Source organism: Colias croceus, chromosome 13 (assembly GCF_905220415.1).
Source record: "Colias croceus chromosome 13, ilColCroc2.1".
Lineage (NCBI taxonomy): Eukaryota > Metazoa > Arthropoda > Insecta > Lepidoptera > Pieridae > Colias > Colias croceus.
The window spans coordinates 7895564-7914625 of record NC_059549.1 but is presented as its reverse complement, the minus strand read 5'-3'; the positions used below and the strand labels follow the sequence as shown (position 1 = coordinate 7914625).

Below are 19062 nucleotides of genomic sequence, written 5' to 3'. Positions count from 1 at the left end.
TAATTTAAGTAATTACTTCAAATACTAAAAGAATTAAAAACAAAATTACATCTTACATTGTCATAATAAAAATGCAATCATAGGGATTTGGTCTAGTATGCCACAGAATAAATAATTAATGGCTATGCGTAGAATATAATATATTTAATCTGTGAACTAGAATATATAGACAACAGACATTTAGACTGTTAAAAAAAATGGACATATGTCTATGAAAAAATTGTGCTAAATTTGCGTGCGAATGAAAGCTTTATTTTTTCTGTAACTACCAAACGGAAAAGTTTAATATCACGTGCCAATGTTATAAAGATTAATTTTAAGTATAAATAATTGGAATTTACTAAAATATTGTATATAAAACAATTTACCTACAACCATGTTTTCGGGGAAGGATGCCGCTACTAATGTAGGGTATCCGACACAATGGGCACTTAACCCAAATGCCTATCAAAATGTAGATGCAAGCCAAGTAGACTGGGCAGCCCTAGCTCAACAATGGATTGCTATGAAAGAAGCTGCGGCAATTGTCGGAGCACCTCAAGCAAAGGCCGAAAACGAAGGTGGTGAGGCACCTATGGAGGTGGAAAGTTCAACAGATGTTTCCATGCCACCGGGTGCTGAATGGAATGCGGCTACCAACTCTTGGGGTGGAAATTCTTGGAGCCAATGGGGTAAGGATTACACATTCTATAACTATTAAAAACTTCAAAATGTTTGCTGTATTAGTATGTACAAATTATGTTAACTGTTTTATATTATTCTTAACTTTACTGATTCAAAAGAATTTATAATATTTAGAGTTTATCCTACCTAGGTATACTAATATTAGAAATCTGAAGAGTGTGTGTGTTTGTTTGAACACGCTAATCTGAGGAACTTTTAGGATTTGAAAAAATTATTTTGGTGTCAGCCCAATGCGGATGAAACCCCGCGGTTTCACCGCACCTTGCCCCGTGGCACAGCTCCTATATCCTTCAATAATAATTTGAATATTTTGGAAATGTTCCATACAAAACAATAAACACAGCATTATGATAAATGTGTTTATTAGATGATGAAAGGTGTGGTAGGTGAAAAAAAAAAATGTATGAAGAATATGTTGGAATCAATTGTTTTGTGGATTCTATGGTTGTTTAGGTACATTTTCTTACATAAGATTAATTCAAAGACTTGGTCTTTATACTTATTGAAATTTATATCATTATCCTTATCCAAAAATTAAGTTTTATTAACTTTTTTAGGTATGTAGTATATGAAGTATTTTCTTGTGTCATGTCATGTGTGTAATCATGGGGAGAAAGTATGTGAAATGTCATGATAATTATTTATAGAATAAATCTCATTTAAAATCCGTTAAAATCATTAATTTATAAAAGTTGTATGCATATAATTTTAATAGGATGCATTGCATTACCTTAAATTTCTATTCTATATCTAGGCTGGGGATGGCCAGGGTCTGGTCCTGTGGATCCTAAAATGCCTGGGGACCCATCTATGCCAATGGCTCCAATGATGGATGGATACCCAGTTACCGACTCCTCTGCATCAATGCCTGGGTAAGTATATCAAAAGTATAAACTAATTTTGGTGTGATTTTTTGTAGATAGATTGATTCAATAAAAGTGAGTTTGAGAGTCAAGTAAGTGTTGAGTTTCACTTAAGTTTTGGAGCATGAAAGTAAAGCTGCGGGCAGAATGCTAGTTAATAATAAATAAATAATGTGTGGGCTAAGATTTATTTATTTTAAAGAAATTAAATTAACAAACAAAAAACATATTTACAGCTATACAACTGGAACAGTACAAACGCCTTCATTTCAACATGGATACTGGACGGCACCTCAAGCGGAACAACAGGGCAACAGCAGTAGAAATAGAAGTAGAAGTAGTGATAGAAGATCAAAGAGCAAAAATAGAGATAGCAAATCATCAAGAAGCAGGTCACACAGGTATGTCAATATTTCTTTTGGAATTGTACATGACATTGAATAGTTTCAGTGTTAGTCATAATGTACATATTTATCTATACATATAATTATTTTAAAACCTGATGTTTTTATAAAACGACTATTATCAATAATGTAATTTATTAAATTATTATTATATTTTATGTAAAAATAAAATAAAAAAAAATTACTAGCCGTGCAGCGCTATTTCACCTGAGGACTAACCCGTAGGCAAAATGCAGTACATATTTACATTGCTCATGTCTTTTTCTAATGTATAGACTCTGAAGTTTTGTACAAATCCATCCAAACATGCTTTCATATAAAATATTAACATAGATATTGTGTATGAGAATGCAATCAATATGAATTCACCCATCTCACATTGATGTCATGGAAAATGATGTGAAATAGTAATGGTTATTAAGAATGATAATAAAATATTATAATTCCAGAGACAAACCATCTTTACCACCAGTAGTGGAGCCAATAGTGCCTCCGGCACCTACAGCAGCATCTACACTTGATGCGGCTAAGAGGAGGCAGTTACCAGCATGGATTAGAGAAGGTATATATACCTAGACCATATGCTCTATTTCACTACTACATGTAGAAATAATTGTGGTCTAAGATCCGAACATAAGTCGACCTGCAACGGCGTGATAATAGAATTTTCCCAGTCAACCCATTTTTAATACATTTTTTAAAACACTAAATTTATTATAAAATTGGTCTCATTCTATTATCACGCCGTTGCAGGTCGACTTATGTTCGGATCTTAGACCATTGATTATTTGTTTACATTGAGACATTCAAAAGTATACAAGATAGAATATAAGAGCAAGACAATATTATCAAAAGAGTTTTCAATATGTACCTATTATTATATTGAACTGAGAAATATTAAGATTTTCTTAATAATGTTTAATACTTTATTAAACATAATAAAAAAAAAGCTAAATTAAAAGAAAGATCTTCACACATTTGCATATTATATGCACAACTGTATAAGGTTCAGTCAGTATATAAATTTCTTCATATTATGTTTATTTTAACAGGTCTAGAAAAAATGGAAAGGGAAAAACAAAAGGCCATAGAAAGGGAACAGGAGAAGAAAGCTCGAGAAGCAGCTGAGGTGGAGAAGAAAAAACTGGAACAAGAAGAACTGGAGAGAATGAAAGCGGAAGCAGGTGGTGGACCAGTGATGCCAGCTAAGAGCAAATTTGTAAGTTCTTTTTTCTTGATAGTAGAATATTAGAATACTATTTATTGAGTATAAAGTTGGTTTGCATAACAATTAAATGTGAAGTTTTGAAAGAATTTATGGTTATAGGTCTTTCACGCAAAAATGCTGCTATAAATATATATGAAACACACACTGAACAGTATATGATATGTGGTACAGAGTAACAGAGTTTTCTATGTTTTTTTTTTTCGTGCAAAAAACATTTTTCACATGGAAATAATGGAAGCTATTCGTTTGGAAGAGTTCTGTCTATATGTTCAATGAGAAATATTAATCTCTTATAAACAGTCCAGTTGTATTTTCTTTTTAATATTTCAAGCCAGAAACATGAAATAAATATTGATATTATCTATATCATTGCTAGAAAATTTAAACTTCATCTTCATCAGCACATTTAAGAACTATTCACAAAACGAACTTCTCCTGCAGGAGACGGACTCTGAAGGAGAGGAATCGGAGAAGGAAGAGCCAGCGAAGCCGGAAGTGAAGCAAGAAGAAGAGCCAATAGAAGTGAAAGAGGAGCCGGTGGAACAGGACCTCGTTAAGAAGAGTAAAGAAGAGATAATGCAGGAAGTTGTGAGTTGATTTTACATTAGCTGCGCCCTGCGGTTTCACCCGCGTGCGATATTGAGTCCGTTTTACCCTAATGTTCATGTGATATACCACAAAAAATAGCCTAAGTTACTCCTTATAACAACAGCTATCTGTCAGTGAAAGTTGGTCCAGCCGTTCTTGAGATTAGCCAGAACAAACAAACATACAGATAGACAAAAATTTTAAATTTGTTATATTTGTGTAAAACAGAATTTTGAAGTGAAACTTCTTTATCGGGGTTGGAAAAAAAATTAGTGTAACATTTTTTCGTTACGCGTGACATTTTCCCGTTACGCGCCATCTTTTTCTTATCCCTACCACACGTGATTCGACGTATTTCTGTAAAGTTGCATATAGTAAATTATTTTTTGAAAAATAAGGTCATAAAGTAGCTTCACTTCTTACGTGTGTACACTAGTACACGCACACATTTTTTTACGATAAAAAATTTAAAAATTAAAGTAACTTTCTACCCTCGTGGTTCGGGACAAACATGTAGCATTTTATATTATTACCGTTACCGATGATAGCAGCATCAATCAAAGTGAGATGACGTTTGTAATTACTGGGGCAAGTTACTATTGCTGTGCTGCAGAGACTCATTTTTAACAAAATCTTATCTTATGAAAAGGCAAATTGTTTTTAAGCAGTGTTATCTAAATTAATTCAAATGATAAATAAAAATCTCTGATTAAATTTAGCATTGCAAAAGATTTACTATCTATAATATATATTATTTTAATTGACAATAATTGAAACATCAGCTATCACATTAAGAAAGTGATTAAAATATAGGTTACTATCGCAATATTACTGTGTCATGTAATGATAATGTGTGTTTACATACAAAAATAATGTCCATTTTTGTATTTTTATTGGTTCTTACTATGACAAGTTTTCTAACCTTGAAAAGCAAACTGTTTCAATATTATAAATAAATTGTTATTTGAATCTCATAATACAATGCCCTAGTTTAATTATAACTAGCGATCCGACCCGCTTTGCCCGTGGAACATATTTCGAAATAAATGATATTTCTATGTTCTTTCTCAGGGTGTTCACGTGTAAATTTGAGTCAATTTCAATTACATAATTTCTATAAATCAAAGTGACTGAGGTTTTTAACTACTTGTAGAAGTACTGTTTGCAGTCAATACGTGTATGTTTTTACAGGAAAATTCTTACTTTTATCATTTGATAAAGACTTCAATAACTTAATTGCCTTAAATTAATAGGACACAATATCTACAAACAAAAATTGGCCCAAACAAAACTAGGCCTACATTATTGAACAAAGTTCTCCAATCTGCGATACATTGCATTGACTTTGAGCATTACCCCTAAAATAGATTTTAAACATGACTGCCATGAAAAAGGCCATTTTATGTTTTACACATTGCCAATTGGACATTTTTTGGTGATCTTTTAATCGGTGATTGTGAGTTTAGTTATTTATAGGCAATGCATCTTATGTAATTATTGTTGTTCTCAGATGTTAGCAGTCCGTCGCTCGCTAACAGAAATCCTGCTAGAAGTGACGGACCAAGAGATCCAAACGGTGAGCCAGGAAGAATTGGCCCGGTATACCTCCGCACAAGGTATTTCCACTCATATAGGCTTATACCCAATGGCCAGACTCTATATCAAGACATTGCTCTATCCAACGTGAATCGTGTACTGACTATCATTGCATTTGTGATACATACATCCATGATTATATTTCGAAGTGTACAGGAAGAAAATTGTGTGAACTATTGTGAATTAATTTCATCGCTAATAAAGTCTTATTTCAGATGTTGCCCGTTGAATGAATACATGTATTGTGTGATTAATATTGGTTTTATTTATATGGTAAAAGCGTCGCGCCTCAACGCTATGAAAGCATCTCAATCTAAGGCATTCACCGCTATTGCAACTGGCCTCGGTGAGTGCTTTTCCTAAAGATTTCCTAATGCGAATATCTCGCAAACTTTGCGTCAATTTTCGGCCTACCCTCATGTTTTTTGCCTTCGTTTGCCAGATATTTGCTTCTAACATACATGGTGGTTTATCCCACGCCACGGCTAACAACCACCACGTATGTTACGAGAGCATTCTATTTCAGCATTGCTGTTTTGATGTTTAATTATTGACCATATTGGCAATTTATTATGTAACTGCAAGTGATTTATATAACGACTTGTGGAATGAAATTGGTAAGAAAAAAGTATTTATTATAGATGTTAGCTAACGTAAGTGTATGCTATTTCTTGGGTTCAATAAATCTTATGTTATGATCATTTATTTATGTTTCGAGACCTTGATTTCATGTTATATAATTTTAAAATAGATTTAATAATAACAATATTAAGGGTTATTGATGTAAATGATCCATTGATCAAAGTTTGTTGACGTTACAGACCAAATCCTGTTTCAGCCGTAACTATAAATTAAATTTACTACCAGTAAAATACGCTCTTCCTACAGCAGTATCTTATAACAAGATGGCGCGTTGTTAATTTTACGAAAAAATGTTCATGTCTTAAAATCATTTTTTATAATAATTGAAAATATTAAAGGGGTACTTACCTATAAATTTTTACTACAATCATAGTTAAAAGAAAGAGCGGATGTATATTCTAAGGCAATATCGTACACCGAAACTGTTTTTGGCGTGCTATGTACCAATTTTTGTTCGAATAGTGCTATTGGAAAATGTCAACAGACCATCATTACACATTTTCAAGTATATTTAACACCGATAAACGGACGGAATGTTAACATTTTCCATAGTATCTATTGCGTGTGTGCGCCAATCGATCGCTAGTTATCTGAGGCGTTGTGTGCAGGGCTCGGCGCGTACGAGAGCAGCAGCGACGACACCGACAACGAAGAGGATGTTAAGGACCTGTCCGATCAACAGTTGCAGGTATTATTATGTTTAATGGCATATACTAGAATAATATAGACCAGGATCTGAGCATTAGAAGCAAATAAACAACTTCGGATTTTGTAAAATTTAAATCTTATTTTGGATTTATGTGCGCATTCTCGGTTCTTCTGTATACTGTTTACTAGAAAATGTAGACAATGAGATGAGAGCATTGGCAGGTCGGGATGCCGGATGGCAATAATTCCTGCAAATTAAATATTTCTCATGAACCATCTTTAAAATAATCTGAATCCATTGGATACGTGTGTTATATGCATTCACTTGTTATAATTATTACTACACTTTACTTTAGTTGATGTGCTGTTGCTACTCGCAAAAAGGATCAAACTTTATCCAAATTTAATCAGTTGATTTTATATGAAAGAGAAGGTAGGTAATAAACGTCCATAGATAAAACAAAACGTACAAAATTCATGTATAATGAGTAGGATAATTAATTTACTAGACTGGCAATAATATGTAACACAAAAATGTGGGTTTATGTAATAATGTCATATCTACATTCGTCCACACAAGTTTTAGAAACTATAAATCGGGTTGTGACCTTACCTTTTATATTGATTACTATTGAATTTAGCTTAAGTTATGGCATAAATTAAGGTTTATTAAAATCGGTTCAAAACTTTAAAATATATTCATATACCAAGACATTGTATGCATTCAATCTACATTTATATAGCTGTTGTGACAATGATTCTTTCTGTAGTAGTGGAACAAATTGGAGATCCTTTGTTTCCAGTGAAGGTGAAATATTCATCATTTCTGAATCAGTATTATTGTAATACAGTATAGTAAGAGAATAAAATTACTAATGAGTATAATATGAGAAATTTACAGAGAGTTGATAGGCCTGGATAGCACAAAGTTTATTTCTTAGTCGGGTATCACACGAGTGAAGCCATGGGCACCAGCTACTAATATTATAAATGCGCATTAAAATATGTCGCTTTTCGATATAACTTGTGAGTTTATTCAATTAAACTTATGTCCATATTAGATTTAGGATTAACTCAGTTTATTTGAGTACCTAATAAGTAAAAATACCGCTCAAGTTATTAAATCATTATCTCATCATCAGCTCAGTTATTTTCTGTCGCTCGTTTTATTATTCCCCATATTATAAAATAAAATACTAAGTAAACGATAGGAAACGTCACATTAAGTGTAGACTAAATGGAGTTAAATTTAAATATTCAATAATTAAAAAGCATATAAAAACTTAATTATTCAGCTATTTTAAATCAACATGATTGGTATACATTGAATTTTACAATTCATGGTAGCTCATTGATTGACGTAACAATTGTTTAGAGTTTAAACTTTGGTAAAAACATGTGCATATAAGTAGTAAGTAGGTAGGTATGTGCTTTATATTAATTCTTCAAATACGTAGACGACTTGGATTATTTGCTGTTGTTTTAATAATTTAAAAACGTAGGTACACTGACTTGTAAGCTGTGACAGCAAGAATACCTATGAAAAACGTTATTAATAAAGTAATAATGATATTTTTTTGGGTGTTACTTAAAATCATCCTGTTTTATGTTAAGCGTGAATAGTTCTGTTTTTCTATCCCATTTTAAAGCTACATCGCTAAACAACAAGGTTCTCTCCACGGTTTTTTTTTTTTTAATAACAGGTAATGGAAATGGATGTAGGAAAAATGACTTTCGTGAAATTGCACGCAGGCATTTAGCCTATTATAACAATTTTTTTTATTTACATTTGCATTCTACTATGTTTGGGAAGGTTGCATTTATTTTAAAAAATCGAAGCAATTAAATCATCATCAATGTTTTTAAAATAAACGCTACCGGAAGACGAAGAATGTCCGAAGTCCATAAAGGATCAATAAATATAATCAAATCGATTTTTGTGGCCTTTACGAACGTTTTGCACATGACTCATATATCCATCAATAATTAAAAATGTAGTTTACAAATTGTGTTACATTGTAGCAACACGTGTGATACCTTATTTAACTAGATCGCCTCCAATTTGAACGTCAATTTTTTTAATTAAAATAGTTAAAAGTGCAGTTCCATAAATCGATCAATCTAGTTTATTACTTAATGCTTCCTGATTGAAATTAGAATCAATGGTGATTGGCGCTCACTTTGAGGCTGAACAATAATAAACATACTATTTAAACGTACTGACTAGCTACTATGGTATAGCTATTATGGTATTTAGCAAACACTTAGCACGTTCGATTTCCTATCGAAAGCACCCAGATTCATAACATTGATGTACTTATAATAAATTAGGTTTCCGCCCGCGGCTTCGCCCGCGCAATCAAAGAAAAACCCGCCTAGTTGCCGTTCCCGTGGGATTTCCGGGATTGCGTTATTTTCCCGGGATAAAAAGTAGCCTATGTCCTTTCTCGGGTATCAAGATATCTCCATACCAAATTTCATGAAAATTGGTTCAGTAGTTTAGGCGTGATTGAGTAACAGCAGACAGCAGAGTTACTTTCGAATTTACAATATTAGTATGGATTAGTAAATGCGTATCAAATTAAGTCTGGTGTGATGTGTAGGAGATAATACGGCGCAAGCGGGCGGAGTTCGAGCGGACGTCGCGCGAGATCGAGGCGGAGGTGAAGCGCGCGGAGCTGCGCGAGCACGCGGACACGCTCTCGCCCGCCGGCACGCCCAAGCGGACCAGTACGTATACATACACTCACAAACACACATGCATGCACATACATACATGAATACATATTAGGTATTTCTTTATGAAAATAACACACCCGTCTTTAAAAATGCACACACTCAAGCGTATTCACACTATATGGACACATGAATAGATATAAGATTTTTTTTATTAAAATAACATACCCGACTTGTCTAAAATATGTCGTTACCTACTATATTAATTATCCCCGTTTCTATGATTTTGCTTTGTTAATGCAAATTCTACGTGTACAAAACACGTTAATACTAATCTTTTGACCGCCCTCTATCTTGCCATTGTGCAAAGTAAATTTTGGTCTTTTAATTGGCAATAAATATATCTAAGTATTTTCCTATTAATGAAAAATTTGCTCAAGATCTGTTTCTGTTAAATGCAGAGTTCTTGTAGAGTTCTTCTCGCTATCTCAAATTATATTCCCATAATTACACATTTTTCAATACTATACAAGATCGGTATATATATTTGATGACCGTTTTAAACACTATTCTGGATTAATTGATTTTAAGTAATTGGAAAACGCTCGTGTTAATAAGCAGTCATTATTCATTATGCAGTAGTTTTATATTCAGTGTATATTGTATAATAATGCGCTGTTTAATGTATAAAAAAAATAACATAGTCAGAAAATTATAATTCAAATGGGTCAATGCCAAACGTCTGTGTAATTTATTTGAAAGTTTATTATTTTACTATAATAAAGACAAATAAGACAATCACTGCATCATGAGAGCACATTCTACAACCAAAACGGAAGTAGATAAAATATTTTTTCACCATTTACGTACATAAATAATTTGACCTTTTTATTTTTTTTATCGCAATCCTACTTATGCAACCGATTACAAAAAAAAAACAAAATACAGACAGAGACCTTCGACATTAACTTATTTTAAATTTTCATAATAGAAAAAGTTGAATCTCCTCAAATTATATTAATTATAGATATTACTCTTATAGGGTCGTCCGCTACTCCTCCTCCGATAGAAAGTGCCACTCCAGAGAAGAAACCGGAACGGCGCCCATCGAAAGACAAAAAACCTAATCATAAATCAAATGATAAAGTAGATGGTGTCCGTAAATTAGAAACAATACATGAAGATAAACACAGAGAACGGAAGCTTAGCAAATCTGAAAACACTCCCAGTCCACAGAAGAATAGCAAAAATAATAATAAAGAAAATTCCACCACTAGTGATTCTGAAGATCCATCGTCCAGCTCGAGTAGTTCTTCGTCAGAAAGTGAACCTGAAGTCAAAGTCGAAACTCGAGCTAAAAAGCGCAAACGTAAAAGTTCCAGTTCGAGCGACTCGCACAAAAAGTCCAAAAAGAGCAAAAAGTCAAAGACTTCCAAGAGCGATAGGAGCTACTCAAAGTCGAAACACGACGAGCATTCGAAATCAGAAAAGAAATCTAAAAGAGACGATTATGAAAGTGATTATTCTAAGTCAGATAAGAAATCAAAAAGGGACGATTATGAGAGTGATTATTCCAAATCCGAAAGGAAGTCAAAAAGGGAGGGACACGATAATCACAGGTCAAAACGAGAGGAGAAGCATAGACGAAGGGACTCCGGGGAGGAAAGGCCGAAGAAACGTTCGAAGCGGTCGAGGTCCATAAGTTATGAATCTCGTTCTGGGAAGCGGCGTTCCCGGGACAGGTCCGAAGATAGATCTCGGAGGCGAGACAAGCGGTCTTACGATAGGGACAATTCGAAGCGCGACAGGGACAGGTCGTACGATAAATACGATAGGTATGAGCGTAGGGACGACCACCGGAGACGATCGCGCAGCGGCAGCCATTCCAGACACCGCAGATGAACTTCAGGTTATATGAACAAAAGGTGGTATTTGTTTTTCTTAGTGCACATGAGTCATATCAGTTTTTTGGTAATAGTATATTGAAATGGTTGGATTAATTCCGCCGATGCCAATATGTCCGAACTTTGAATTGTTTATTGTAGTTCTTCAGAAGTTTGTATAGAAAATGTAATGTAATTTTGTAATAGTAAATTAAAGCCTAAAATAAAATTAGAGATAGGTTCACTTCTGTGATAATATAGTAATAAATAAATATTTTCTTTTGCAGGTAGGTTTGCTGAGATATAGTTTGCTTCTACAACTGTAAATATATTTAGTACTTGTGTATATTATTGGCTTTACATGCATTGCATTATATTAAAAAACTTTGATATTAAGAATGTGTTTTAATATAAACCTAACCTAAATAAACCTCTAAATACATCTAATCACAATTAAAAGCAAATATTATTATTGTTTTCCATATTCAAATACATACTACAATACCTATATAAGGCAGGTTGGCAGATTTTTAGCCAACTATTAATTAATATCTTCAAAACTTTATTCATTATTTGTGTTACTCATCTTTTACTTTATCTTAAACTTTCTTATTGACCCTCTGAAGTGTCTGTAAATTATTGTGTACTTTTGAGTACATAGTATTTAATGTATTCATTTAAGAAATACCTTTTAGGACATAGCTGTATAAATAAATAAAATATTAACTTTCAGTTTACAATATAATTGTTTTCATATAAGTATTTACAGAAACATTTCATACAATTATTCAGAGTCAACATGTAATAGAACAATACAAGTTTTCTCAATACATCAGTTGGACTACATGCATAATTTGAATATGTAATCTCCAGCAATAAATATTACAATAAATAATATGGAACTATTTGTAGGCCAGCTACTATCTATTACTTCTCATTTACCAAACCTAAGATCACATTTATTATACTTATATAAAGCACCTAAATAATTATGCACATTTATTTTATGATTAATTGATATTTGTATAAATTCTGTCAATCTTATATGCCATGGTAGAAGCCCTCGCGTGCAGCAGACAGGACCAGAATACAACACTAGATCTGGATCAGGGATTGACGGGTACATTATTTGAAGTATCCTGTCCAACTCTTCGGAAGTAAATTCCTTACTACTCTCACATAATTCTTTGTTTTGAGATAGTTTCTGTATGCATTGAGCTAATTTTGGCCTACCATCCTTATAAGATATAATATTTACAGAAATTGTATTTGCCCGCACACCATTTGTGTAGCCATTTAGATTAGGCTTATTCGACCACTTTATACAGCCAGGTATTCCTTTCTTTCTTCGTTCCACCTCATAAAAAAACGCTTCTTCTTTGTTTTGTAAGTCCCCTGTAAAAAAAGATTAACCAAAGAGGTATATTGCATCACATAAAGTTCCCTAGTAAAACATAAATATTTATGCCAAAAAGTTACCTGTTGTATCATGAAAGCTGATGTAAGGTATTCCAAACGCAAGACTCCAAATGACAATCCGCGCTAGGTCTGCGATACGATGGTGATCTGTGTCTGCTAACACAACCAAATGGTTCAGCTTCTTGGTAATCAAAGGTACATGCTTTAGTACAGTGACTACTTCTGATTTTATCGATTGATGCTTTGGTATATTCCTTATTTTAACACATAGCCGGTGATAAACATGATGAACAGCAACAAGTATGTTCACAACCAAGTGTAAGAGGATAAATAAAAGTTGACGAATAAGCTTCGATAGCATGATCAAGGAGTATAATTTTTCTAAGCGCTTTTGTATTTCATTGTCTTGAAACAATTTTTAAAACACCAAAACCCATCTGTAAATGTGGAACTCACATCGTCAATATCACGTCAATATATACATCTGTATGATCTGTCTATTTCTACCGCTTTTTGAGATAACCAATCACGAGCTCATGGGTGTCAACACATTGCTACCAACTTTCCGAAAAATTAGAACGTTCAGAAATATAAAGAAAGGTTATCCATGCAACAACTAAAATTGCTAAAAACCTGTGCTAAAAACAAAACAATATATAATTTGACAGAAAAATTATTTATTAGAAAATTATATTCTATCCAAGTAATCTATACTAATATTATAAACTAGCTGAAGAGTTTGTTTATTTGTTTGTTTCTTTGAACGCGCTAATCTCAGGAACTACTGGATAGGTTGAATCAATGCAAACTTAGCACTCCATCAATGGAATTTTGGATCGAAAATGACCTTGATCGATAGGTCTGCGTTGGATCCTTTAAGGTCTCACAATTTTTTCGTTAGGTTAGGTTAGGTTAGTTATTAAAAAAATACACTTTTTTATACCCAAAATTTAAAAAAAAATATTTAAAAAAAACTTAAGGGGAGCTAACGAAAAAATTGTGGGACCTTAAAGGACCTAACGGAGACATATCGATCAAGGTCATTTTCGACCCAAAATTCCAATGATGGGGTGCTAAGTTTGCGTTGATATAGGTTGAAACCACAGAGCAAGTAATTTACTACCTAAAACTAAAAGGCTGGAGTGGAGCACTGCGGGTAAAACCGCAGGGCACTTAGATCATTACTAATTAATGATCTGAGGCAAGGCACAGCGCCCTAGTAATATTAACTCGTCTGCTTTTATATTTTTTAGGATAGACAATTAGTGATAACTATTCCAGTAATATTCTATATCCTACTCTTTGTTTACAAACTGTGTTTACAAATAAACAAATAAAATACATTTGGTAAATATTAAAAACACTTATGCAATGACGATTCTAAAGTGATACTAAAATAAAATTAGTACCTAGTCTAATTGAATAAATAAATGTTTGAGTTTGAGTTTGAGTAGGAATATCCGATTTATTTGTTATTATAAATTTTATTATGATAGCCAAGTGGTATTTGGTAAAGTAATACTTTTCACTTAATAAAACATTTAATAAAGCGTTGTTTTAATTTCATTATATTTTGATTTAAGTTTTATATTTAAAAAAATACGCTCATTTGACATTTGTTTATAAATAAATATATTGTACGCGTATCCGTTTTCCTTATAAATCCGTTTCCGATCAGCCATTTTTGTTTCTTTTATTTGTCAGACTTGGCTGATAGGTTAGTGCGTAAAACATTTTCATTTATTAAAAAATCTAATATCGTTATTTTTTACATAAATATACGTTAAATAGTTAGTTTAATTTAGTACTTATCTGTGTAATGTTTTTATTATTATTTTATGTACATTTTGGACTTGGTGTAATAAAATCAAGTGTCGTGGTTACCACGCCGTAATGAGGTGTTGCTTTTTTCCAGAAACTCCAAGATGCAATTGCATATTAGAGGTCAATCGACACATGTCCTTGATGTCAATGGAGAGGAATCCATTGCCCAGATCAAGGTAAGAAATGCCACCAACACATAATGTGTAACCTAACCTTATTGATGAAACTGTCAACAAATTTAATATTTGAATTGTATGTTTTATTCTAATAGTTAAATGTGGTAAAAATGTATCAGATAAAGTGTTGACTATTGTTTGTAAATTTGTTTAGCAATCAAATTAAATTGTTGCGTTTAGTAGAGGAAGATCTATTCTAGTGTTCACTTTTCTATCTGAATGTGAAAACTTCAATAACAATGAATAAAATTAAATCCTATTGCATATTAATTATTTATTATTGTTTTTAGGAGCGCATCCGCAGTCTCGCTGATGTAGGCGCCGAAGAGCTCACCTTGTCAGTATGCGGTGCCCCATTGGAGGACAGTGTTCTCGTATCCGAGCTGTCCGTCACAGACTTGGACCTTACAATCCCACTTCTCGGTGGTAAAGTGCACGGATCCTTGGCTCGTGCTGGTATGTACAAATTTACTTTATTCTGAGTTCTAAAATTAATCTGCTATTAAGATAAAATGCTAGTAGTAGTGTTGCTAGTAAGAAATAGGTAATATGGCCTTCACCATAATATAAATAATAGCGATTTATTCAAAAACCCAGAAAGATTCAAAAAGTATTAATATATTCTATTGCAATGTAAGTTTATTTGTTTCATCATAGAAATTTCCATAATGGTTATTTCAAGTGCATTGTTTATCATAACTTTAGGTATAATTATTGTTATATACTCTAGAAGATAAGTGAACATGTGTGATAGTGTAAAATGCCAATAATAATAAAATATAACAATTTATTGATATGTGAAGTGAATATTTTAGTAATTCTGAGGCAAACATATGAGGTTATGGCTGTATATTAATTGCTTATCAGTATATATTATGTATATCAGCTTATACTTAAAAAGTAAAAATATACAAGCTTTTTCTTCAATTAGAAATAAAAAAAAAAACTTTAAATCTATAAAACAATCACAACACCTCTTTACATTACATTTGCTGGGTAGGAGAGACGTTCTTATGCCAACTACATTGCTTGCTCTTTTACAAGTTGTGGTATAAAAACAAAAAGGCTCTTGTTAACATTGGAAAATCTGCTTCTATCTTTTTGTAGGAATATATTTTTTATGCAATACTACACCAAAAATCATGAGAATAATAGATACTAATACTTTAATAATGGCAAACCAAAGGTCATCAACAATTATACATAAAAAAATAGTATGTTATAGTTCCAATATTATGCATAAATAATTAAAAAAAAAGATGTTTTTGTGAACACATATATTACCTACCATATTATATTTTTCACATTCCAGGTAAGGTAAAGGGACAGACACCCAAAGTAGAAAAGCAGCAAAAGAAGAAGAAGAAGACCGGCCGTGCCAAGCGTAGGATCCAATACAACAGACGGTAATTAATATTAACAAAATTTTTTGTTTTTTATAAGCTGTAATATTTTTAAATTAATAAATCATCTTGTATCTTTATAAGTATACTAGCATAATATAAAAGGTCCAGTTACTTATTTGTACTACGCACTGGTTAATGTGAACCAAAACATAATTAAATTAATGCTTAGAACTAGAACAGCAGAACTATTAAGACTGAGCTCCAATTAATGTTATTTATTATTTATTAAAAATAATGAAATTGCATCTGTTCAGTGCTCCCAAAATGACAAGGAATTTCTAAGATACTACTTTACTAACACTACAATGCTATTATTTGGTAATCTTTTTACACGTAAAATAGATTTTTTATGCTTTATTTTACATAAAATATTTTGTTTACAGATTCGTCAATGTTGTCCAGACCTTCGGCCGCAGACGAGGACCTAACTCAAACTCTTAAATATAATATGATAGTGTTTATAAAAATGTCAATAAATAACATCTGAATTGACGCCAAATTGCTTTTAATTTATTTTTAGTTTACACTTAATCTTAAATCTAAATATAGAGATAAGAAAAAATGTATGCGTGTACTAGTGTACACACGTAAGAAGTGAAACTACTTTATGACCTTTTTATAAAAAATAATTTACTATATGCAACTTTACAGAAAAACGTCGAATCACGCGTGGTAGGGATAAGAAATAGTTGGCGCGTAACGGAAAAATGTCAGGCGTAACGAAAAAATGTTACACTCAATTTTTTTCCAACCCCGATAAAGAAGTTTTACTTCAATAATATGATGCAACAAGAGGTATCACTATGCCCTATCATTGTACAGTTATCTCTTCCAGGCAACAATGCCATAGCAGTTACTGCAGTTCACGGTTATAAATTAACGGGCAAAAAGCTAGTATACATATGTGTCGCCGTCATTTGGTTGAATGACTAGTGCTTTCATTGTATGACGACAGTTCCTGATAATTTCGCCGTTCCAGAGATTAGTTGGAACAAACATAATTTGGCTAATTTATTTTTCATCGCAATATTTCAATGAACAATCGTAATGACTGTTATTTCAAAATTACAGGTTGTATGCTTTGAATACAAATTAAATTGTTGGCAACTATAGAATAAACAAGAATAGATATATACATAGGTACATATTACCAGTGTTACATTATCTGCGATGGTATATTATTAGACTCCAATCTCCATAAAAAGCGCCAATTATTATTTTAAACAATACTTTTGGGAAAGTTATGAGAAAATAATTCTAAAACCGACTTTAAAAAAAGTAACAGTATTTAAACAATACATACAAACAAAAAAATCCAATAAAGAAAACAACATGAGTGAATAATGCAAATTACCCATGATATTACTTTAAATAATAATTATTAATGGCGACTTTAATGTAGGTAGGTTCCGGTTTTACGCATTCACCACCAAATGGAGAATTTTATATGAGGGAGTATAGAGAGGGATTTATTATGGCAATAATGTAGTGCCACAGATAATATAAATTATGGAGGTATTATAATATATCTAGTATTTCTGATAAACTTGTAGAGCCACGCCTCACTACTCACTAACGCTTCTTGATGTATGCAATATGATATACATACTAGCTTTCCGCCCGCGTTTTCAAAGAAAAACCCGCATAGTTCCCGTTCCCGTGGGATTTCCGAGATGAAACCTATCCTATGTGTTAATCCAAGTTACCTTCTATATGTGTGCTTAATTTCATTGTAATCGGTTCAGTAGTATTTGCGTGAAAGAGTAACAAACACACACACACACATCCTCACTAACTTTCGCATTTATAATATTAAGTAGGATAGGATACAATAAAATAAGAAATGGTTTAATAACATCACTTTATTGATATAGTTTTTAATATTAATTGTTACAAAAATATTGTCTAAATCTAAACTCATTCATAATATCTTCTAAGATACTTACACACTTAATATCCCATTCGATCAAATTTTATATATTTTTGTCATTGGGTTATCTACTTTTGTATGGCACTGTGGCGTCTACTTCACCTTTATTGAATTTCAAAAAATCATAGTCATTTAAGTAGTTCATTACAAATAACCGAAACAACGAGCCATACATCTATATCAACAATGATTTTCAATTAAATAAGAAATAAATTTAGTTTATTTTATGATTAATATTTTATCATAATTATATAATAATAAGAAAAAATGTATAGACCAGAATTGACCAGAATCGTTTTGACTGGGTGCGGTCTATCCATAATATGACGACGATAGATGTTGATAGATTTAATGAAAACATAAAAATAAATAAACACAATCTTTGGAAACGTGCATTTTAGGAAAGAGGAGAGAAACGGGTGGTAGGTACTATTTTTTAATTATTTTTTTATTTCTTTTAAGTGTGGTTGATATAGAAGTATTTAACTAGATTAGTCGGCAACATACAAGCGATGACTATGATTTCGTTTTCTTAGACCACAACCACAGTCGTATATAAGTAGCTTAATCTAATAATATTATAATTATAAAATATATAAGTAGGTAGGTAATAATTAGTCGTAGTAAAATTATTCGTTCTTCATAATATGTAGGGATTTCACAGACTTCAATAACATAACAATTTCCAAGTTTAGTTTCATATCTAATATACCTAATAAGGCACAGATTAAATTAAACAATGAAGTATATGCTTCGATAATTAATTTAATATTTTTAGTTAAAATATACAGTAAAGTCTATTCTCATATAAACTACATGATATATGATACATGAACAATTTAAATATAGGATACACTCGTTCAACAAGATTATAAGGCACATACATAATATTATTATACAACTATCTTATAGAACCTAAAAATGTAGTCACTTGTGTTTATAAATACCTACTTAAAATTATTAACTAGGTATAATATGTTATTTTATTTTTATTTGTGGAATACAACAATAAAATATAATTGCTATTAATTAATATGTATCTGTCGTGGCCATATCGTAGATTTGCTAATTTCATGAAATGGCCAATTTAGTTTG

The 19062-nt window shown here is 32.0% G+C and overlaps 3 protein-coding genes across 4 annotated transcripts; 2 read left to right on the top strand and 1 right to left on the bottom strand.

Annotated features, from left to right (window-relative positions):
- The first annotated feature begins 175 nt into the window (after window positions 1–175).
- On the top strand, window positions 176–11608 carry LOC123696660 (arginine/serine-rich protein PNISR-like). 2 transcript variants are annotated; one of them, XM_045642997.1, is made up of 12 exons: window positions 176–671; window positions 1439–1556; window positions 1784–1948; window positions 2401–2513; window positions 3004–3170; window positions 3621–3767; window positions 5278–5383; window positions 5644–5709; window positions 6614–6693; window positions 9257–9383; window positions 10372–11254; window positions 11500–11608. In XM_045642997.1, the coding sequence occupies exons 1-11, from the start codon at window positions 377–379 to the stop codon at window positions 11229–11231; spliced, it is 2244 nt and encodes a 747-aa protein (XP_045498953.1). In that variant the 5' UTR covers window positions 176–376; the 3' UTR covers window positions 11232–11254; window positions 11500–11608. The 2 variants fall into 2 exon arrangements, with proteins under 2 accessions (XP_045498953.1, XP_045498952.1); XM_045642996.1 differs by having other exon boundaries at window positions 10372–11608.
- Window positions 11609–11939: 331 nt separating this feature from the next.
- Window positions 11940–13137, bottom strand: LOC123696661 (dehydrodolichyl diphosphate synthase complex subunit NUS1). The gene is made up of 2 exons (XM_045642998.1): window positions 12692–13137; window positions 11940–12607 (listed from the first exon to the last, which is right to left on the bottom strand). Exons 1-2 carry the CDS (start codon window positions 12990–12992, stop codon window positions 12147–12149), a joined length of 762 nt encoding a protein of 253 aa, XP_045498954.1. The 5' UTR covers window positions 12993–13137; the 3' UTR covers window positions 11940–12146.
- Window positions 13138–14314: 1177 nt separating this feature from the next.
- LOC123696708 (ubiquitin-like protein FUBI) lies at window positions 14315–16536 on the top strand. The gene is made up of 5 exons (XM_045643063.1): window positions 14315–14348; window positions 14547–14631; window positions 14922–15087; window positions 15944–16037; window positions 16421–16536. Exons 2-5 carry the CDS (start codon window positions 14557–14559, stop codon window positions 16476–16478), a joined length of 393 nt encoding a protein of 130 aa, XP_045499019.1. The 5' UTR covers window positions 14315–14348; window positions 14547–14556; the 3' UTR covers window positions 16479–16536.
- Window positions 16537–19062: the final 2526 nt, after the last annotated feature.